A 23870-nucleotide genomic window follows, 5' to 3' on the forward strand; every position below is an offset into this window, starting at 1 on the left:
CTTCTGGAAGCAGGAGCATAATTCAAATGTAACTGTATGATATAAAACTCAATTTTAAAAGGATTAAATATACAGAATGATTTTAAGGAATTAATTGTCCAAGATGCAGACTTCGTGCAGAAATTAAATTCAACAAAAGGACAATTTGCAGTTATTTGTGAAGGTCTCACCTTCTATGGTTCTACTAACCATTTTGAATGACTTCATTTTCTGTCCAATCAATACTTTCCAACATCTTTTGTTCTTCTTCAGGAGACACAAGCTCTTGAACCATCATCAGGCCTGGAGGCAAGCTAATAGGTATAATGTCCTCCCAATGCACTGTGGGTATAAAAATAAAACAGTGCTACTGCTTATGGAAAATGATCCCCTTGTGTTCTTTTATCAATAATGATAAACCCTAGATAGATCATCATCATCTGAATTAATTATCCTCCTTGGTAGCATAAAACAGGATCAGAATCCAAGTTCTGTGCTATACAACCCAATTCTCAAATTTCACTGTGTAGGACCCGAGAGACTTAAGTGTTTTCTCTCTCAAAAAATATCGTATTTGTCTGTCAAAATAAAGGTCAAAACTTTCCCATGCGTTTCAGGGGAGATTCTAGTTGGATTCAATTTTATCTTGCCAGGACTCAGGATTTGTCACTGCTCGTGGTTGACAAGCATAGAGTACAGTGAAGAAAGTATCATGTCTGAATGCTATATGCTGTTTCTTAAATGTAAGAAATGACATAAAATTAAGATGGCCATTTGTAGCTGTGCAACCAGATGTGATCAAATGTTCACTGCAACACCTATCTTAATAGAAAATGACTTATGTAACAGGCTCCCATCTTACAGCCGTATGAATTATTATTGAAAATTATCTGTACTGTGGTAGAGTTTAGGGGCCAAGATCAGGACCTCATTGTGCTAGATGCTCTACAAACATAAAGAGACGGAGTTCACAATCTAAACGGGCAAGTGTTATTGTTCCTATTTTACAGATAAGAAACTAAGGTGCAGAGAGATCAAATGACTTGGCCAAGGTCACACAGGAAGTCTGTAGAATGGGAATTGACCTCAGACCTCCCAAGTCCCAACCTATTGTCTTCACCACAAAGACTATCCTTCCTCTCCAGCAACAAATGGTTTGGCTCTAAGCTACCAGAGAGACCATCTCTCTCTCTCCACCTGATACGACCACATGTGCTCACGGAGGTGTTCCTGCTGCAGCCTCCTAGCATTAAACAAGAAGGAGCTGCTAGCAGGACATTTTCTGTGAAAGGTCTTTAGTTCTGACATTCACTCCATACCTCAGTCTACAAGAGACCAGATTTCAGGGTATGCTGCAAGACCCCTCTCTTTTCCCTAGACTTTGGTTAATGAGGAAAGTAGATTATTGTTCCTTTTATTGTTTGATCCTTTTGGGCAATTAATTTTGCTTTTCAGCTTCCTGGAAAAGCTGACCCTTATATTTAATACATGTATTTATTCATCTATTTTATTTAACCATATGAAGTATTGTTTCAAGCATCCACAGATTGCTCTAAGTTCCATATAATAAAAGACAAAAACCAGGAATGATTCACCAAACACAGTTCAAAAATATAAGGTGAATTTCTGATCCCACTGATGTCCATGACAAAACTTCCATTGACTCTCAGGGAGCCAGAATTCTATCCACGGTTCCACTATAACAAGCAACTGAAAAGCAAAGGAAAAACAGGGATGCTTTATGGGATAGCAGAATATTGATACCTTTTTCCACAAAGTTAACATACAAAGTAACATTTTGGTCGGAGTCCTCCAGTGTTATCTCTTTCCCATTGAGAGCGTCGTAGGCTTTCTTTGCTTCTTCTGTCGACCCATATTTCATAAATGAATACGGTTTATTTGGAGGCATTAAGAGTGCTTCCACCAATCCACATGCCTCTACTAGCCTGAGCAGTTGGTGTCTATTCACACCATTACCCAGACCTCCATTGGCAACGACCAAGCTCTAATTTAAAAAAATTAAATAGACACGTTAGTGGTCACCACTGATTTGTTTTCTTGAAAATAGCATTTCACAAACACAAGTGTCATAAAGAGAAATGAAGCTATTATCTCTGCATCGGTCTGTGATTATTCTGTTTGATATTCCAAAGGAAATGTTTCTATTTCAATTAGTCTGCGGTTATCTGAAGCCCAGAGCACATTAGTACAGCACACATTTAGGGGACAGGCTTTTACAGAACAAGAGCATTCAAGTTCAGAGAGACATAACATGCCCATGTTTGTGTGTACAGACACCACAACTGTGCCTGCAGACAGGTATCTGTGCGGGGGATGGGAAGGGGGGTCTACACATTTACAATACAGGGATGACATGTGCCTTGCACATGCCCTGAACATTCTTGTCCCTCAGCTACAGAATTTATTTGTATTTGCAGATTCCATAGCCAACAGTTGGCTGTAAGTGTCCTTCAATACCCTTGAAAGGGTGGAACAAAAATAAATCCCATTGTATTAACTGTATCCGCCTGATTTTTTTCATGACAGCCAAGTGCTATGGCTCCCACAAATGAACTCAGAGAGAACTGAGCTCAGCAGCCAATTTCTAAACTCCCCCAATAACTTTTTTGAAGGAGTGGCCTCCAACATCATCCTCAATATTTTTCTCTTTACTCTCTTCCCCAAGGAAGGGTAACCCTTTCCTCTGTCTGAAGAGAGTCTGATGCATTCATTAGCATAACCCACTCATGCTATTCTTTCATTGGGCCAGGGGAGGAGGGCCACTTGAGAGCAATATGAGGTATCCCTCATGCCCCATGTTAGGGACTAACCATGCAACCAGTGCTGAGCAGAATCAGCCCTGAGCAGGATCAGCTCAGAACCCAACTTCAGATCCCCTTCAGGGTACTTCTCTGAGTTGATGCTAGCTTGCTGGGGATGCCCCAAAATACTAAAAGTAAAGATATACTGGACATCCTGCTGAAAGAATAGAATCACCCATTATCCAAGGGGCCTGCTACACAATTCAAAATACAGCTTTAGGGCCACAGTTCATCCTCCAAACACTTATGCACGGGAGTAGTCTCAATGGGACGAGTTGCCATCACTGATGTGCCAGTGTCTCAATGCAGCGACACTCAGGGTATGGCTACATTGCAATGCAAGCCTGGGCTCAGACACAGGCTTGAGCTCAAACCCCTCTTCCATTTACACACAAGCCTGGCTGACTCAGGCCCAGGCCCCAGGACTTTGCAGGATGAGTCGATTCGAGCCCAGGTCCCACTGGCACTCGGGCCCAAACTCCATCGTTTTGCATATGTGGATGCAGCTCAGGCTGAGAGTTAGCCAATGCTATCCCACAAACCCATCAGACACTGTTCTTTGTCCTCTCTATCCGAAAAGTAGCCAATTGACCCCCAGGAAATGGAAGCAACCCCGCTTGTACAGCCAGGCAGCGTTTAACCCTTCCATTTTATTCTGATCACTGAGCTACAGAGTAAACCTTCTCCGTCGTTAGCTACGGCTATCAACCAGAAGTCATCTTTTGTCAAGCGTACCACTTCCTGGTCCCGAGAGCACAGTCAGATTTTGGTGAATCTCTGATGTGAGGCCAGCAAAAAGATTTGTTTTAGTAGGAGTACTAGCAATGACCACGCGTAAAAAGAGATAGAGAAGAAGCTGGCAGTGCTGGGAAGTCACTGGACCAGTGACCACTCAGAAGATGGATCAAGCAGCTCAAGACCAACTACTGGCAATCCAGGGATGAGAACTGCACCTCTGAGAACCCGCCTTCATCCTGAACCTTTTATGAGGAGTCTGACTGGGTGTGGGGTACTGCACCGAGCACGGAGCCAATAGTGCTTACAACAGCCTGGTCAGCCCGGGTGGCAAACTTCTGATCTCTGAATCCAATACAGGAATGGAAGAGTCCAGCAGGCACCGACTCAGGCCAGCAAAGTCACTATGGTGCTGGAACCAGTCCAAGGAGGCTTTGCCACTGGAGCAGCTGCAGCATATCCTGGGTCTGGAGGAGCCTTTTGTTGCCCTCCCCAGCTTGAGCAGTAGCCTGCCACAGAACTGGAAGAAACAGAATTAACCCAAGAGCCTGGTAAGTTTCTGGCTCCATGTTTGTTTTGATTAATATAGGAATGGAGAGGATTTCCGGATTATGAAGCAACGCAAAAGTTATTACAAGCTGCGGCAGCAGCGGGTATCCACTCATGGCAGATTGCACGGACAGCACTTTGGTGCTGGGGCGTTATAAAAATAAGAACTTTATATTGTTTTCCCTGTGAGTACACTGCTCTGTACTTATACAACAGTGTAACGAGCCACCTGTACACAGTGAACTGTCCAGGTGGTGGTGGTGCAGGTGGAGGTTGAAATGTGGCCCATTTAAATATGTAGTCCATTGGTGACAAAATCATTTGTCCAAAATAGGAGTGGAGGGTAAGTATGCCATCCGGAAATGTGTCTGGGAGGGGGTGGGGTGGCTGTGGAGTTCTCCGTTCTATTAAAGTGTGTGCTTGCATGCAGTCATAAAAGCCTGTATGAGATGCTGTGGGAAGACAGTAAGCCATACAGATGCTAGCACAGCATCCTGTTGATTCCCCCCATGAATTTTGACCCAATCCCACGGGCTGATAGGTGCAAACTTTTCCCGTAGCAGGAACTCCAGACAGCTAGGCACTTTTTGGGAAAGGGCATATTTTCGAGGGCCACCGCAGTAGCTGACCAACACACTCCACTCACAGATGTGCTATTCGGGTACCATAAGTTTGAATACTTTGGTGGCAAACACAGTTGGCTTGCCTGCCTGGAAATGCTTTAATATTGCTATTTTTGTAACACAAATAAAGGCTTTTATTTTATTCAGAGAGTTTATTGCCATCACTACATCATGTCTTACAATGTTTGTTTTGAATAATAAAGATAACCATAGGGTAAGGAAAAATGGGCAAGTTATAGCCATACACAATTTTTCAGTACCTCTGGGTACAATCAATCAATAATGAAAATGCACAGTTCCCCGTCCATTACATTAACAGTCAGGTCATCCAAAATAAAAATACGTGAGGGCAGGTCTAGGTTGGATATTAGGAAAAACTATTTCACTAGGGGGGTGGTGAAACACTGGAATGGGTTACCTAGGGAGGTGGTGGAATCTCCATCCTTAGAGGCTTTTAAGGCCCAGCTTGACAAAGCCCTGGCTGGGATGATTTAGATGGGGTTGATCCTGCTTTGAGCAGGGGATTGGACTAGATGACCTCCTGAGGTCTCTTCCAACACTAATCTTCTATGACTCTATGAATATGCCCCATTCACTGTATACAGTGACAATATCCTCCCCTCACACACATTTCAATGATGTGTTGTCACAACACACATTTACTGTCAACATTGATGTAGAAAAACATTCCTAAACATGCTGTTCTCCCTCTTCCATTGGCCCATGCCAACCCATAATGTGGGAGCACAGAACATCCCGGATTTGTGTTGCCTGGGTGCATCCTGCCGCAGCTGTCACAGGTGCACTTTCTTTCTGGCTGAGTGTACTGATTCAGCAATCCATCACTGCCATAGTTCCATTCAGGGGCAAACAGCTCACCTTTGGCTTCACACAGATTGTGAAGAGCACAGCAAGCCACAGTGATGCGGACAGCATTGATGACACTGGAATCCAAACACGTCTGTAGACAGTGCCAGGGGGATTTCAGTCAGCCAAATGCACATTCAACCACCATTTTGCACCTGCTCAGAGTGTGATTAACCCTTCTTTTGCCAGGTCCCGAGCTCAGGATACAGTTTCATAAACCAACGTAAAAGGGGTTATGCGGGGTCCCCCAGGATAACAGTGGGGACAGTAACTCCCAGTCAGACTTTATGACAATGTCCTTTGGTGGAAATAGAATCCCAACCTCTCCATAAAGGTAGACTCCTGCCCAGCACAAAACCCTGGCATCACGATTCCTCCTTCCAGTGCAGCCCACACTAGTGTCCATAAATCAGCTTCTGTGGTCCACAAGGGCATGCGTAACAGCAGAATAGTGCCCTTTGCAGTTTACGTACTCATTTGCTCCCTAAGGAGCACAAATCCCATCAATGGCTCCGATGCAGTTTGGAAAGCTCATTCTCTCAAAACCAGCAGTTACTTCACAAATATAGTTTCTGTCCACCGCAGCTGGGTAAATCACTTGCATGATCATCTCAGAAGCCTACATCACCACTTCACCCACAGTTGACTTTCCAACACCAAATTGGTTAGCAATTGACCTGTAGCAGTCTGGAGTAGTCAGCTTCCAAACAGTAATAGCAATCCACTTCTGGATCAATATGGTCGCCCGCACACAGGTCTCACGATGCTGGAGGGACAGGACAAGCTGCTCACAAAGTTCCAGGAATGTAGCTTTCTTCATGCGAAAGTTCTGACCCCATTGCTGGTCATCCCAGGTCTGCATAACGATGGGATCCCACCAATCTGCGCTTGCAGCCCTACTCCAGTAGCACCGGTCTACACAGAGGACATCAGCAACTATACTGAGAGTCGCGAGTCGTACCAGCCAGTACCACTCTTCCATATCTGTATCGTCGTCGTCCTCCTCCTGCTGCTCCATCATTAGCTCCATCAAGTGCTTTCGGAGGGTCACAAAACATTGCTGAAATGTGCACCAGCATCTCTTGGACGCTCCGCCTGTTTCCTGATACAGGAGTGGAAGCCCAAGCAAGAGAAGTTCTTCAAATGGTGACTCTTCCATGCTGCTGGCTTCAATTGCTGGGAGCATGAACATCAAAACAATGGCTTGGCAGGATTTGTTGGCGGGCTGTGACAACTTCCTGTGATGTGCGGGATGGACTGTCAAGTTTTTCAACGCTGCACCATGAACCAAGGGCTAGAGCGTCCACATTTTGGGAGGACGCTAAGTAGTCTGGCATATGGTTGGTTGGACTTGGGTCTGCATAGTGCAGTATGGATGCTGGTGCCCCAGTGTGGGGCCCTGACTCAAAATTTCTAAACCTAAGGTCACCAATGAGCATGGACACTCAAGCCCCTGACTTTTCAAACCCAGGGTCTGCAGACTCAAGTCCCACTAACCCTGGGCTTGCATTGCAGTGTAGGCATATGCTCAGCTGCCCCAGCACTGCTTCATGGCGCACTGAGGCATACCAGGGCTCTCTTAAAGCACTAATGCCGCAGCACAGACTGATTCCCTCAATCACAGGCTTCCCACAAAGTCCCCGTCTCACCCATGCCATCAGGTTCATCACAAAAAGATGCAGACTCAAAATGGAGCTGATAGCTGAGCTTCTGAGACTCCTTCATATGGAATTTCTCTCTCTCTCTTTCTTTCAGGGGTGGAAGAGAGAGAGCCAGCCCCGCTGTTTATTTAGGTTCACTTGAGTAAGGAGGAATCACCTTTTGAGTGTTTAATTTTAGAATTTCAGAAGTGGCTGATATGCAGTGCTGTTGAAGCTGTGTCGGTCCCAGGATATGAGAGAGACTGGGTGAGGAAATCTCTTTTATTGGACCAACTTCTGTTGGTGAGAGAGACAAGCTTTTGAGCTACACAGAGCTCTTCATCAGGTCCGGGAAAGGTACTCTGAGCATGGCAGCTAAATACAAGGTGCAACAGATAGTTTAGCATAAGCAATTACCACATATTCTAAGGGACCATTCAAGGTGAAGTGGCCCATTAACATCCCTACAGTAATACGACAAAAAGGGAGGGTTAATGAGTTACAGATTGTCATAATGAAACATCAATCCAATGTCTTTATTAAGACCATGATTTTTAGTGTCTAGCAAAGTTATGAATTTAAACTTCATCTTTTGAAAGTATTGGGCAGGTTCCCTTTGAGGTTGAGGACTGATAGGTGAACATAATTTTGTAGTGTAGACAAGCCCTCTCTCAGGAAAATAATAAAAGACAAAAACACAACATCACCTGTGGGTGAACGCTTTTCACAAAGCTCTCACTCTGTATCTGACCTATCAGTCCTCCTCCTGTGTAGCATGAAAGCTTGTCTCTCTCACCAACAGAAGTTGGTCCAATAAAACATATTACCTCACCCACCTTGTCTCTAAAACTAGCTGATGTCCAAAGAGTTATCAGAATGTGTGTGTGTTGGGGGAGTGTGGTTGTTTTGCTAGTGGAACTAAACAAAATATGACAAAATTTCAAAAAAGCATTTTAAAATATTTCCTCTGCAAAAGATCGTACATATTTTGCAAAAATTACAGACAAAGTCCAATTGTCTTCTGAATAGTTATTTTGCCAAGTTTGGATAGTAAATCAATCATTTCAGTGTGAAACAGAGGGATTTTAGTCCTACTTTAAGGGCAAATTAAATGCAACCTTAAGTATGCAGTCAATATTGGTGCCTTCATATAATTAGCAAGCATACGCTGTTATTGGCCTAAAATGGCATATCTGCCTTTCACACATTTTTTCTCCTCAGAACATCTTTCCCAGAATGAGTCAGCCAATCTTTTTCTAAAAGTATTTCTATAAATGCTCTATTACCTTTTCTGAAAGCAGATCCTAAAAAGTTTTGTTGTTTCAAATTATAGTGTCTAATTCTTCCAAATGAGAGCAAATTGGCTTGAAAATGGGAGGGAAAGATTTAATAAATGGAAAAGGATCACAGTACTCTTAAAATCTTAACAAGGAGTGCTAGGTGACATGTCTGAATAACTACTGACAGATATTTCTATTATGGAGTCTCAGGACAGTGTCAGTACTTGTGTACTGTAACAAATCACATTTTCCAGAGGTTTACAATGCAAACATAAAAAAAAATCATTCTGGCTTGAAACCTAGCAAACAAAGTCTCAATGAAGAGGGAATTTTAGGAAAGTCTCTTCATTACCTAATCTGTGTATTGTCGCTGTATCACAAAGTTCAGAGGATTTTCGAAGTCTCTGGGTTAAATTCAGCTACAAATTCTGACTATTATTACTATATTATTTTCATTTGGATTGCTTTAACACCTACAAGCCCCAGCCACGGACCAGGATTCCACTGTGCTAGTGCTGTAAAAACACAGAACGAAAAGGTAGTCCCTTTCCCAAAGAATTTGCCATCTGCACTAGGTTTTCAAATCATTATTTACCTACATCCTCACATGGTTTTAAATCTCAGTGTAAACGAAGCCCAACAATTTGCCTTAAAACAACTGCCAAGATTGCAATGGCAACCGTAAGACTAGAATGAGGAAGAGCCCTGAGACAGACAGGGCAAGACATGGGATGACAGTTTACATAAGAGAAGCTGAAGTGAGATTACTAGTGAGGATCGGATTAGTGTTGGAAAAGATTTTTAGGAGTGGGGTTTAATAGGGAGTTTGAAGGAGAGAGATTATGCTTTGTGGAGAAGTATGGAGGGAAGAATAATGAAGGCACAAAAATGAAAGCAGAGGAGACAAAGAAAGCAATATGGGAAACGGAATGTGACGCTCTAACATGTATATTAATGGATGAAGGTAACAAATTTTATTAGTAACATAATTATGGCTATCAGAACTTTTCCCAGCCACATGAACTATCCTTTCAGCCTAAAAGACCTAGTCCAAAGACCATTAAAGTCACTGGGAGTTTCTCCATGGACAAAGAGCTTTGACCAAAGCCGAAAGTGCAGTTCTGCTTTGGAATCAATGTGAAACAATCAACATGGAGTCTCACTGCCCTTTTCACAGTCACTTTTCAGAGCAGAACTGCACTTTAGCCAGTATATAGGGGAGGCTAGGATATGGATAAGCTGTGCAGTCAGGCTCACATAACAATTGGAACCTCACGTCACCTTTGTGGTGTGCGATACACACTCGATGCCCTCATGCCTCATTAAAGTGTTTCTGGCCTTGATCTGTTTCCTCAATAATTTCTTCTCAGACTTATTCCGTTTCAGATTGTTTTGACCGGTGCTGTCCATTTCTGCACTCGAGATTTGGAAAGACAAGGCCACAGCAGACGGGAGAAAACATTCAAGATTCCTAAAAAATAGAAATATGAATATGTCATTTATTCAAAGGCCGTTTTAAAATAATTTTTAAAGAGCCACTGACAACATAAAACTCCTTTGTAAAAAATCCATTATTTCTATTACTAATAACACCTCTGTTCTAATACCATGTTGAATACAAATCCCTCACAGATCTTGGGCGAATGTCCCATTTTTTTCCCCATTTGAAAAATGGAGAATAAAATTCACCTAGTTCACACTGTTCCGGTGAGATTATTCACCTCCCTCACAATTCCTTTTTCAGGTAGGAATGGGGAACTTCATTTAGCTTACAATTTTGGAGGGGATTGGGGGAGAGGATCACAAAATTAACTTGAATGCAGAGACTGTTTTTTCCCCCTTCAATTCATCCCCACAGGATTTTTTTCCTGGGGGGTGATTCATACAAGATAAAGGGCAATCTATGCTACATATTAGGGAAGAAAAAATTCCCAACCAGCTAGGCTGCTATGAGGGGAGTCCTAAGTATAGTATATAATGCCAGATGTTTTTTTTATTTCAGTGTTTAATCTCTTCCCCTTTCTGTTCCTTTATTCACAAGCTTGCGACATTAATTTTTCACCCTACCTGCTCCTCCACTATGGTTTTTAAGGGGAACTATAATTAATAAAAAATGGAAATAACAAATTTGGAACCCTGAAATGAAACAGTGCTGAAGAAATTCCTTTAAAAAAAAAAACCAAAAAACAATTCTCTCTCTTTCCCTCCCCGCTTCTTTAACCCTAAGGTGAATTAAAATGCTTGTGAAAGAAAATGAATTGCCAGCACTGGAAAGTGATGTCCTCGATCAATACAACAAGTTCCAGCAGGGACAGCAGCAACAGCTCTGTTCTGAAAATGTGTTTCAACTGATTACTCATATGGTTGAGGGGCGTAGGAGAATTTCCATGCTCATTCTGTCTTTGACCTCTTTGCCTAGTAGTGTCATGCAATCTTTGAACAGCCAGGTTCTCACATTTACAACTGAACTGAGAAAGGGGATTCTCTGCTGGTGCAGTTACTTTAATACCATGCTGGGGCACCAGTTCAGATGGGAAAAGCACTCCCTAATGAAATATGTCACTTACATGACCACAGAAACACAGATACAGAGGCAGAAAAGATCTATGAAGCTACCTAATCCGTCTTCCTACCAGTGTGTGATTATTCCCCATTATACATTTATTAGTGGCAGTCCTATCTATTTTAAAAGTCCTGAGTGATGGGGCATTCACTGTCTCCTTTAGGAGACTATTCCAAAGGATAACAGATCTCAGTTTTAGCCTATACTCAATTCTGATTTGCCTTTCCTGCATCCCAGTACTCCCTGTTTTACTAGTGTAAATGACCACTTGCCCTCCCTGCGGTCTCCTATGAATGAGAAAGCTAGAGGAAGTTGTGGGCTCAGTCCACAGTCATGTCCCTTGAAGGGTGCTCACATTTGCCTACGAAAACTGCAAATTCAGAATACTTTTCTTATCTGAAATAGATTGCAGTTGAAAACAAAACAAAACAATGAAACACGTGGAACATAGCAATGCCTGTAATGTGTATTTCAGAATACAAGAAAACAAGAATCAGCCAGGTAAAGACAAGGGAAACTCATACCTGCTTAAACAAAAGGTGCAGTGAATTTAGTTTTCACTTGGGAGAGGACAACACAAAGAAAAATATAAGAACAAAGTTAAAACTTCTGTTTATCTTTGTAAGAACACATTTTGAGAAATCAGTTACACAATTTTCCTGAGAGACTTGAAACTAGACCTCTTTTACTGCTGGAGCGATTCTGGCCTGATTCACTAATCAACCACTTCAGAATCAGCCCAGGACTTGAATATCAAAGGCAAACACAGGTTGGGATTTAAGGACAATGGTATGGCAGACTCTATAGGAAAGCTTGCACACTGTCTGCCTGCACATATTGGGCCTGATTTTCCACTGTTTTGTACATTACATATCCATTTAAGGCTCTCAGTCCTATGTCTATTGAAAACAATGACAAAGCTTCTATTAACTTTAATGAGCAAAATCAAGCCCTTTGACCTTTGCATGGTGAGTGAAAAACTCTATCATTCCCATTTTGTAACATTTTTTTATCCACTTTGCACTAGGTCAAAATTACCATAAAAGGTACAAGGCAATGGAGACTCAAACCCCTTATTATGGACCTTAACTCATTTGCACTGGAAAACAACCCCTCAAAATGCATCAAAATTAAAACAAAAACACAGGAACAATCATGCTCTACTGGCAGTTTTAGCTGTGAATATAATGATCCATATCATGCCACACTGAAATTAATGGAAACAGTTAATGGAGAGTTTTGCTCAACAATGGAGAGCCTGGACTGGCCCCATATGTTTTAGGAGCAATTTCTGAAGAGAACAGCAAGATTAATTTAGATTGTAGTTACGTGTGCTAGTTACCAGCAGATGGAGCACTATGCCCAGTTATAAAGTGACTGACTTCACTTTGCAGGTGCTTAGCACTTCTGGAAAAAGATTCCTAGATAGAAAATGGAAATAAAACAGAGAAAAGAAGAGAGGAGGGCGGGAGGGAGCAATCCTTCAAATCCTATTATCTATTATTTCCATAATGTCTTGATGATGTTTTTAATATTGCCTATAAAATGTAGTGTATTCATGATAACATGCCATATATAGTTTCACTTAGTTAACTGTTGGTCCAATATATAACTTCTCATAGACACAACAGTCTTATTTTATACCCTTTAACCATTAAGGCCCCCATCCTGCAATGAGAGGCAACTCCTGCACCTGTATGGAAGTCCACTGACTTCAATGCAGGTCTACATAAACACATTGCAGAATCAGGGCCTTACTGTGTAAGATTGCTGACATGAAACACTAATGGGTGACAAGATGGACTTCGGTCTGAATCGCTAAAGTTCTGCATAATCTACTTTGCATTTATTTACAAAGTCAAAGATTATAATCGAAGATGAGCTCCAGATGCAAGTTTCAGATACAGATCAGGGCTGCAAATATCACAAAGTCTGCAGTGCTTTGAACCTCCCATTTATAAAGGTAGGGTCATTTGCAAAATGTGAATCTGGGTTTGTATTTTAAAAACTGACTCCCAGCATTCAGGATTGGCCAGATCTAGAGGTCTGACCTGGGCTCAACCTGTCACTAATTATAATAATTCCAGAAATTATTATTATTTATTCACATGTCAAGATTAGATTGGGTTCAGTCCCATTGTGTTGTACAAACACACAATAAGAATGTTCCCTTCCCCAGAGAGCTTACAGGCTAACTAGAGAAGACAGGAAAAGGGTGTGAACCAGTGCTTAATTTGTAACGCAAGAGGTGCCGGGGCCCAAGCAATTTTTTTTTACATTCATAACTCCTGCAGCAAGCCCAGAGGTGCTGGGGCTCAGCCCTGGCAAAAATTAAGCACTGGTAGGAAGGGAAACAGAAAAATGAAGAGACTTGCCCTAATTTATGCAGAGATCAGTGGCAGAGCATGAGTTAGAACACGTCTCCACCCTCTCAGGCCTGTGGGCTATCCACTGGACCGTGCTGCCAACAGTGACCTTCTCCTACAGCACAGCAGCAGCATGGCAAGGCTGAGCAGAATTGCACTCTGCCCTGGGGGGGCTGAGAGATGAATGGCCTCCTAAAGCCCCAGTTATCCACGTCCCTGAGGGGGCCCTGAACCGGCTGCTGTCAGACCAAATTCAGACGAAGAGTGACACCCCCCCCGGCAGCACAGACCCTGAGCTCCAGCCCACCCGCAGGGACCGGGTTTGACAACAGGCCGTTACTCCTGCTCACGTTAACACGGTGACTACCACGGGCCACATTCGCCAGCGGCGTCCGCCCAGCTTTGAGCGTGGCCCCCGGAGCTCAGCTGTGACCCGCGCAGCCGCTGGAAGGTGGCAGAGGGAGCCACGCACGTTACCTTGCGGGAGGCAGCCATTCTGGGGAAACCTTGACTACAACTCCCATGAGCCTCGCTGCCTACAGCTCCCATCATGCCCGTGGCGGGCAGCGTCCCTTCCCGGTTAACTCTCTCGTCCCCATGTAGCTGTGTGGTCTCAACATCTCCTCCTGCGCGTGCTCACCCTGCAGCATCCCTGAGGCAGTGCGGTATCCCCCCCCCGTGCCCTGACGTGGCCGTGGGTGAGGCAGGTTTTGCTGCCGACCTATGCCAGGGGTCTCAGCCTTTTTCTTTCTGCAGCCCCCCAGCATGCTATAAAACCTCCACAGCCTGCCTGTGCCACAATAAGTGGTTTTCTGCATTGATTCTGCAATAAATTAAAAGCCAGGGGTGGAGTTACGGGGTAGCAGGCTGGGCAATTGCCAGGCGCCCCATGCCATAGCCGTCCCCCACCCCCACCCCGCGAAGCTAAGTTGCTCAGGCTTTGGCTTCAGCCCCGCACAGTGGGACTCGGGCTCTGGCTTTCGTTCCTGGGCCCGCCCCCAGTGACTCTTAACGCTGGCCCTGCTATCTGGTTTATTTTGGTGGAGCCCCTGAAACCTGCTTGTAACCCCGCACAGGGCACCGCGGACCCCTGGTTGAGAACCACTGGCCTACACCTGTGGTTTTCAACCTTTTTTCATATGTACAGACCCCTTTGGAAATTTTAGACATAGTCTGTGGACCCCCAGGCGTCCACAGACGACAGGTTGAAAAAACCACTAGTCTACACCTTAGCCTTTAGATCTTTAGCTTAGAAACTGAACACCTAAGAGTGCAGGTTTGATTTCGAACCGGAAGAGTCTTCTGTTTTTCCCCAAAGAAAACCAAATATACTTCCCACTAGGTTCTGAATCCTAATATGTAGCCTTGTTAATTCTTATTTTGAGCATGTGTTCCTCACTGATCTGGATAGCATCTATAAACGGAGAAAGACAGGGACAGAAAACTCAGTATCTTTGCACGCAGAAGCTAGGATTCTTTCCTCTTCATTGTCTATGGCATCTAGATACTAAGGTGGTAGGTGCCTTAGAGATGGTAATTATATAAATCCCCAAACACAGTGTTGTCTGTTTTGATATGTATTTGGGGACCACATTTTCATTGTGAAAAGCAAGGCTGTGGCGACGGTGCCTGGAGTGGTGGGGGGCAGGGTAAGGGAAGTGAAAGCAGAAGGAGTTTGGAGGGAAAGCAGGGAAAGGTGAGTGAGATATCCCACTCCTTTCACTACCCTTCTTAACTGGATACACCACTTTCTCCCTTTGGAGCAGCATAAAAAGGCATAGAAGGAATCAGATTTTAGCTTCTTATTTTTAGTCTCACATGGTCTGAATGGGACTTTATTTCTGCCCTCTTCTCTCTATATCTTTCCCTTCCTCTTGGATTTTATGTTCTTCATAATCATCTGTGCTTTCCTTTCACCTTTTCTTTTCTCCTCCTGTTCTCTTTTTCCTTTCCTCATTTTGTCCTCTACAGTGTTACCCAAACAGTGGGTGGTGGCAACCCAGCAGTGTGTCATGGGAAGATTCTAGATGGGTCACCACGTCCAGGGCTGGATTAATCTACCACTTGGCCTTGGCCTAGGCAAATATATACTTCTCCCAGTGCAGAGTGGAGGGGATTCTCTAAGCGTGGTGGGGTTGGAGAGTGAACCCACCGTGCACTCAACCCACGGCGGTCCCATGACGCTGTGTGACTGGATCCCATCTCCAGGCATTATGATCTGGGACCAGGGTCTGGCTAGTGCAGCCAGGGTCTGGCGTGGCATGGCCAGAGCTGGGACCCAGGGCTGGGGTCCGGCCAGAGCAGTGCGGCCAGGGTCAGGGTCCAGCTGGTGGGGCCTGGGGTCCGGCATGGCCAGGGCCAGGGTCCGGCCAGCAGGGCTGAGGGCCAGCCAGTGTGGCCAGGGTTAATGGTTAAGGTTGGTTAACCAGTTAACCAGTAAGCATTGGGCTGGCTGGGGTTAATGGCTAAGGTCAGTTAACCAGTAAGCCTAATGCTTACTGGTTAACCAGTTAACATTTTACATCCCTAGTCCCATCCCTCTTAGAAAAACTCCTCCCTCCACTTCCTCCTGATTCCTGTTCTCCCTTCAGCCTACCTTTGCCTTCTACCTTTCCTCTTCCCAGAATTCTCTGTTGTCCCCATTTTCTCTCTGCCTCCCCCCAGAAAATTAATCACCTGTTTTGTCTCCCCATACCCAAATTCCTTTATGCAGCTCTTCCCTCCAGCACTGTGCCAGAGAAGAGGAGAAAAGTGCAATGTGGTAGCAGGGCTGAGTGTTTCCTACTCTTTCCAGCAGTACCTGACTCCTGGAGTTGGACTCTCCAGACAGGCTGGCTGCAGCAGAGGGAGCTCCGGTGGGGATGTGGAGAGAAGGGGTGACAATGGCTATATACCAGAATTTCTGTGATCTAGGAAAGGCTCATCCGTTCAGGCATCGGCCTGCTATTTCATATGATCTTCTGCTGGCCAATGCCAACTGCATGCTGTTCAATGGAGAATGCATCCCAAAATGAGGGACACAAGAAAAATGTAACACATGCTTTAAACTGTAGAGGATTAATTTATATTCATAAACTGCATGGTTGGTAACATCTTACATTTTCAATATTTCTGACAGGAATAGTGTATATAAGTAAGACAGTCCCAAGGGTGTGAGGAACAGTAAATGTGGGAGTAAATCTGTATCTATGGTATGGAACAGTGCTGAAAGATAGAATTCACACACAGAATCTTCACCTTCAAAAGATCAGACTTCATCTGGATCCACTTCAGTAGCTCAGATCATTACAGAGGGAAATGACATGCCAGCAGAGGGCAGTAGAGCACACACAAACCAGTAGAACACTTTCTCCATTACACATTAGCTAAAACAGGTTTCAGAGTAGCAGCCCTGTTCGTCTGTATTCGCAAAAAGAAAAGGAGGACTTGTTGCACCTTAGAGACTAACAAACGTCTTTTGTCTTTAACAAATGTCCTTAGTCTCTAAGGTGCCACGAGTACTCCTTTTCTATTAGCTAAAACAGTTTCCTTGTTCTTGTACTGATTGGAAAATCCTAGCTGAACAGCCAGCCTCTTATCCATGTCCCAAATCCAACCTAAGGGAGCACTCACCCTGTGGAGCACCACAAGGATTTGTGCACAACTAACAAGCTTTTCTGAAAATCCCCTTAACACCCCTACGGACCTAAGCAGGCCACTCGTCCCATATGAATGTTCGTAAATTCCAGCACTGACCTCTTGGCTTCAGTTTTCCCATGCATAAAAGTGGGATGATGATAACCACCTACCTCACAGGGTATTGTGAGGGTTAGTTAACCTTTCACTGCACTTTGTAAGTTGAAGTTAATAGTGGGGGAAGAACATCCAAACACAATGCTGACAGCTGCTCTCTCGGGTAGAATTTTCTCTGAGAGCCACAGCATGGAATTGATGAAATCTGAAAAATGACTCACAAGGTGATTCTAATGATTTAAGATGGCATTTCACTGCCAATCTCCAGCAAGTGGGAAATACCTGCTGCCCTGAGGTTGTTTCTGTTTCATGGTTCTAGCCACCTGCTTTGCTTCTCTGAATTCTGGATCAGAGAGAATTAACAGGAGCACATTTCTCCTGCTTTGCTGTCTGACACACCCTTTTATTCATAATCTGATCATTAAAATGCATGACTGGTAGGTACTGCTGGGAGAAACAGGATGATTGGGATTTGTGCAGTGTGTAAACAGCTAGATTCTTGCAGAGGAGCAGCTGGTTGCTCTGGGCATTTTCTCTGTCATCTTTTGGATGAAGATAGCTTTTCATCCTCCTGTGGATCATTTGCCAACAGGAAGACAGAGGTATTGTATAGTTTGTCCTAGGAGTGTCTATTTAAGATTGGCATTGGTCACAAAATTGTGCATATTTGGCATTAAGTGTCTCAGTGTCTTCTTTGCAAACATATCAAGAACCTCTTGGTAAAAAATGGCAGAATTTTTTCCACATGAATGAAAACTATATAAAAAACTACTTAGGATTACTAATGCCATATCGTACTCAACGCAGAACCACATATACCAGGAGATACAGAGTTAAGCCCTGAGGTACCACACAGCCCCTTTTTTTATAGTAACACCCACACCCATGAACACAGACACTCCTTCAGACACCAGATTCCTAGTGATCACCCACAAACAGGCAACTGCATATGTCCAGCTACATTATCATTGACTAACACACAAAATCTCTCACAAAATACTGGGGATTAGAGCTGGCCGAAAGTTCATCTAAAGATATTTTCAACAAAAAATGGCTTTTCAACCAAAACAGTTTGTAAGTATATGTGTGTGTGTGTGTGTGTGTGTGTGTGTGTGTGAGAGAGAGAGAGAGAGAGAGAGAGAGATTCATTTTTGTCAAACTTTTCCAGTTTTTCAAAAGCTGAAAATGTTCTGGTAAAAAAAAATCAGTTTTCAGTAAATATTTTGGGGTTTTGGTTCATTTTTCAGTAATTTTTTTTTAAACCAAAAATGGTATTCTACCAAAAAATGTTCTGTTTTTTGTTCTAGAAGTTCATTGAAAAACTGCAAACATTTCCCTTCTGAGGCACAATTTCCTTCTTGTTTCCCCCTTGCTCTAGGGGTGGGAAGTAAATTGCTGTTGATGTGTCTGCAGAAAATTATGACACTCTTCACCCTGGCTCTGCTGCATTAGCAGGTGCCTTGGCAGGGGGCCTTGTCCATTCCCTGTCACACCCTGCCCACTTCATAAGGGAGTAAAGAAGCATGCAACACCACGAACATCTGTGCTCTTGGCCCAATGGGTAGTCCACACAAGGGTGGAAAGGGGTTCTAACTCCCCTGCCAGGGTGGGCACTCCAAGCCATAATTCAGCCCAATGCGACCCCACTATACCTGCTGTCATTTTCAAACCCAGTCAAAGAGAGACACACAAGAAGGTAGCATATAGGCCAACCATTTTTGCCATCTGAAATGAAATCCATTATCAGAAATAAGAAAAGACCTGAGACTTGCTTAGAACAACCCAAGAAGAATAGTGCTGAAGAGTATTACTATAAATGACGAAACAGAGGCAGATTGTTTCAGGAAAATGTTCATACAGTAGTTAGGAGCTTTGACAAATGTTTGTTGACCTAAATTCAAAATATGTTACAGCTGCCAGTCAGGATAGTAAAATTCTCCATAACGAATCGCTACAACGCCAAAGGCTCTTATTCTTCAGGAAGATATGAAGGGAGCTCTGTGCTGCATGCCAAGTTGATTATGCGTTCGTGCTCTTCAGTACTAGACTTTCATACTGAAGGCTTTTTTGTTTTAACAATTTATTTATTTAGGAAGTTTTAAAAAGTTTACAAATCCTTGCAATATAAACACAAAACAACAACCATTACAACAGTGAACTTTTGTTTATAGAACCATTGTACAGGAATGTAGTCATCAGAGCTCTTTGTTTAATCGGGTGTTACCATATTGCAGTGTGAACATCCTTACACTATCCATGACACGCTCTTTCTGGTGATTTTATTAAATTCAGTGAAGTCTCTGATTTCACATATTTTACAAACAAGGCATATCTATCAAATGTTCATATTAAAAAATAAAATGGGCAGGTGTGCTGATTTTTGGGTAGGTGAATGTACTTTGTCTGAGTATTGAATAAATGGTAACCACATATCTAAGTATCTATTTCTCCTTGGTCTACTTTGCTGGGTATGTGATTGGTGCATTAATTTTTTCATGACAATCTCCCACATTTTTTGAATCCTTTCTCTGGAGTTGAAACTATTTATTTTTTTTTCCAATGAGAGACCATCAGTAGCTTAGCAGCTACTAGCAGATGAGAGATTAATTCTTCATTTCCTTTTGCGTGACCACTTTGGCTAGAAAGCTCTCGGAGAATTACCAAAGGTTAATTTGGTAATAAATATTCAATAATTTGTGATATTTGGTTATGAATTGCATCCCAATATTCTCTAATGACTGGGAATGTCCGCCATATATGTATAAAATCCCCTCTCTCATGTTTTCTCCAACACTTATCCCCATTCCATATATTTAAGCTGACTGGTGTGAGGTTCCATTGAAACAGTATCTTAAAGAAATATTCTTTTATTGTGCTACAGACTGAGGTTGCTGGTCCTCTTTTCCAAAACAAATCCCATTTCTCTGAGATAATTTGTCTATCCAGATCCTTTTCCCAGCATATCATATAGAGACATTTTTTATTTGGGAAGTTGTCTGCAAAGATTTATATAAATTATTTATATATTTTTTCTTTCTGAATTGACACCATCACTTCTATTAAAGTTAGCTTTGTGTATAAAACAACTTTCCTAGAAAGCTGAGAAACAAAATTCCTAACTTGAAAGTACTGATGCCGTGGAAGAGTGGGCCAGCTGAAGTTAGTTTTGATCTCTAGATAAGTTTAAAAAGTTTCTTACTGAATAGCTGGCCAACCATATGTATTCTCTGGTTCTCCCAGTTTGAAAGCTTTTCTGAAAAACAACTCAATTTTAAAACAAACAAACAAAAAACCCATTTAATTATTGCATAAATTAAGATTTATGATTAAGATTTAAATTAAGATTAGATGCGGAGAGAAACCCGAGCACTGCTTGATGGCTGGCCATAAAGGGTGTTGGCCCCACTCCCACCCCTCCCACCTTTCTCTCTGCCCACCTGCTGCAGTGGGGGAGTAATAGGTGTGTAGCATTCACTTACCACTGTCCACCCAGATCTTGGGTTTGGGTAGCCCACACTGGGACATACAGGAGGTTCTGACTCCCCATTACACCCCGCACAAGTGCACAAAAAGCAACCCACAATCTAGCCCAACGTACAACACCAACCCCACTGCAGGGGGCGCTGTGAGTGTTGTGGTATGGGGTCCCCTCTAGATGTTTGGCGGCACGCTCTGTGTGCCACAAGTTTGGCCACAAGTGTTGGCAGTGCTCCAAACACGAGGCCCTTGCCCTCGGTGGGTTCCCATAAACACAGCCTAAGGCTGCTAGAAACTAAAAAGTGCAAATTCCCTAGGCACAATTACTTCAAATTACTGTGACAATGAAGTTGAACCCAACGGTTTCAAACCCAACCCCTAACCCAGTGGTTCTCAAACTTTTGTACTGGTGACCCCTTTCACATAGCAAACCTCTGAGTATGACCCCCCCCTTCTAAATTAAAAACACTTGTTTATATATTTAACACCATTATAAATGCTGGAGGCAAAGCGGGATTTGGGGTGGAGGCTGACAGCTTGCGATCACCCATGTAAGAATCTTGTGACCCCCTGTGGGGTCCCGATCCCAGTTTGAGAACCTCTGCGCTAGCCCCACTCCCAGGAAGGTGACTGTAGCCAGCTGCTCCTGTTCACACACAACCTCTAGCTCTCTCCTAAGGCTAGTCCTCAATGGTCTCAGGTTAGTACTTCCTTTTCTTCTGCTCTAGGGGTTATGGAGTCCTCTACTGACCGGGAGCTGAACTGGGTAACACATGACTTTCCACTATCTAGAAGATCCTTTCTCTCCAACTCAGCCAAGCTGGAGGAAGACATCCAGTAATGAGCTGGCAGGTTTATTAATGTATATTATCATAGAATCATAGAATCATAGAATATCAGGGTTGGAAGGGACCTCAGGAGGTCATCTAGTCCAACCCCCTGCTCAAAGCAGGACCAATCCCCAATTAAATCATCCCAGCCAGGGCTTTAGTTCACTTCTTAGTAAGGTCAGGAGATGTTTACAGAATTAGTGTGAACTAATGATTTCCCTCAAAATCACTATCCTCAACATGAGTAGCTTGTCCAGATTCTTATACCCATCACCAAATATTTTAGTTGCAAGCAACTTATTTGGAAAACACTAGTGTTTTCTTGGGCAGCCCAAAGGCTGAAAATGATTCTCTCTCCTTCAAAGGCTTGCTTGCATGCCACAGGTCCTTTACATTCTCCTTTTGCTCATTATTCTACATGGAAAGTGAGACATGAAGTATTATTTTGCAAAATAGCTGGTTTTCAATAATATTATTCTCTTCTATCCCTGCAGTCAAATTCTTGCACTAACCTGACAAAACCCATTTCTGTCACAAACAATTAGGATTTGGTAGGCAGTCGGAAAGCCGTGCAACCTTACCCAAGGATCCTCACTACTCTATTTGCTAAGAAAACATTCTGTTTTCCTCCATCTCTTTGTAAACCATAACTTCCCAGAGGAATCCTTGAGGGTATTCATATATCATAAAAACAGTCATGGAACACCATGAATTTGTCCACTCCATCAATTGAAATAATAAATTTTTTTAAAGATTCAGCACTTGCAGTCCAGACCCCATATGCAATCTCAACTTACAAAGGGAACAATATTGTTTACATGCACTAGAGAACTGTATGATTTACATGTTAGTTTTCAGAGGTCTTTTGGACTTCCTCCAGCAGACAAGCTTCTCACTGAGTAGCATAAGGAGGTAGGGGAAATTAAGGCAATGTCAAATAAAGATTGGGATCTGGGGGGGCCTATCCTCTCAATCCCCACTCACTAGCACTATATGAGTATCTCCATTGATTGTTACTCATGAGATTTACTTATATTCTGTGGAGAAAGAACCAGGCCCCTGTATTATTATCCTGGCACTGCAATTGGCCCATTTTTTAAGCTTGGCACATCAGTTAAGCCAACATTTTCAGAAATGCACACTAATTTGTGGTGCCCAACTTGAGATACCTGGAACCTAATTTTCAGAGGTGCTGTGAACCTGCAGCCCCATTGACTTCAGCTGGAGTTGTGGGTGCTCAGCACCTCTAAAAATCAGAATGCAGGTGTTTCAAGTTGGGTACCCAAAAACTGAGGCATCCAAAATTAGTGGGGCATTTTGAAATTGTGGTTCTTAGCTTCTCTATGATTCAGTTTACTAATTTGTATTATGAGTATAATAATATTTACCAAATTCATCAATGATTGTGCAGTGCTTTGGGATCCTTGGATGACATATGGTATATAAATGCAAAGTGTGCATACTATTAATTATGGAGGAATAGTGGAAACAAGGAATCATACATATTTTAATTTCCCCCATCATTCAGAATCTGACTCAAGAACCATTCTTTATTGTAAATACCTTTTTTTCACATGTAAATAAATATCATGGGCATATTTCTTCACAGATACACAGAGGTGGAGGATTCAAGTAGGTTATGATGGTAACTAGCATGTTGAAGTTGGTTCTATTTATAATCACCTTTGTTAGAAAAACATTCATTCTTAGCAGAAGGAGTTATGAATTCATATTCGAATCCCTGGTCTTATCTATGGAACCTTTTCTACTTGGAAAGAATAAATGGAACAATTCATTCCATTCAATAAATTAAACTTTTTCCTTAATATGAAGAAATTATTCTTTCCAGCAGAATTACTGACATTAACTGACACTACAGTCGTGATCGACGCCCTGAGAATGATCCACTGGTGGTCGATTTAGCGGGCCGAGTGAAGAAGAAATTAATATGAAGAAATTATCCTTTCCAGCAGAATTACTGACATTAACTGACACTACAGCCGGGATTGACGCTCTGAGAGCGATCCACCAGCGGTTGATTTAGCGGGTCTAGTGAAGACCTGCCAAATCGACAGCAGATTGCTCTCCAGTTGACCCCTATACTCTCCCCCCAGTGAGAAGAGTAAGGTAAGTTGACAGGAGAATTTCTCCCATCAACCCCCCATGGTGTAGACCCTGCGGTAATTCGACCTAAGGTACGTCGACTCCACCTATGTTATTCACTTAGCCGGAGTTGCATAGAGTAGGCTGACTTACCACGGGAGTGTAGACATAGCCTAAGCGTCAAGTAAACTAAATGAGCATACTAGCCACTTCACTGAGCTGTCATCTGTCTGAAAGCTATTTGAGTAAGCTTGACGCACATTGTCTCTGACGTTGTCATCATTTACATGCTGTTGTTATTGAC

The 23870-nt window shown here is 43.0% G+C and overlaps 1 protein-coding gene across 2 annotated transcripts in view; it reads right to left on the bottom strand.

Moving 5' to 3' along the window:
* Positions 1–13980, bottom strand: part of ALKBH8 (alkB homolog 8, tRNA methyltransferase) — a 79984-nt gene extending 66004 nt beyond the window's left edge. Inside the window, exons 1-4 of one of the 2 annotated variants that reach the window (XM_074943370.1) lie at positions 13902–13980; positions 9777–9966; positions 1744–1984; positions 190–321 (exon numbers count right to left, since the gene is read on the bottom strand). In XM_074943370.1, coding sequence (XP_074799471.1) covers positions 190–321; positions 1744–1984; positions 9777–9966; positions 13902–13948 — 610 coding nt within the window. In that variant the 5' untranslated portion in view covers positions 13949–13980. The other variant, XM_074943379.1, reaches the window with a different exon arrangement.
* Between the last annotated feature and the right edge of the window lie 9890 nt (positions 13981–23870).

The sequence above is a fragment of the Natator depressus genome, chromosome 1, assembly GCF_965152275.1.
Source record: "Natator depressus isolate rNatDep1 chromosome 1, rNatDep2.hap1, whole genome shotgun sequence".
Classification (NCBI taxonomy): domain Eukaryota; kingdom Metazoa; phylum Chordata; order Testudines; family Cheloniidae; genus Natator; species Natator depressus.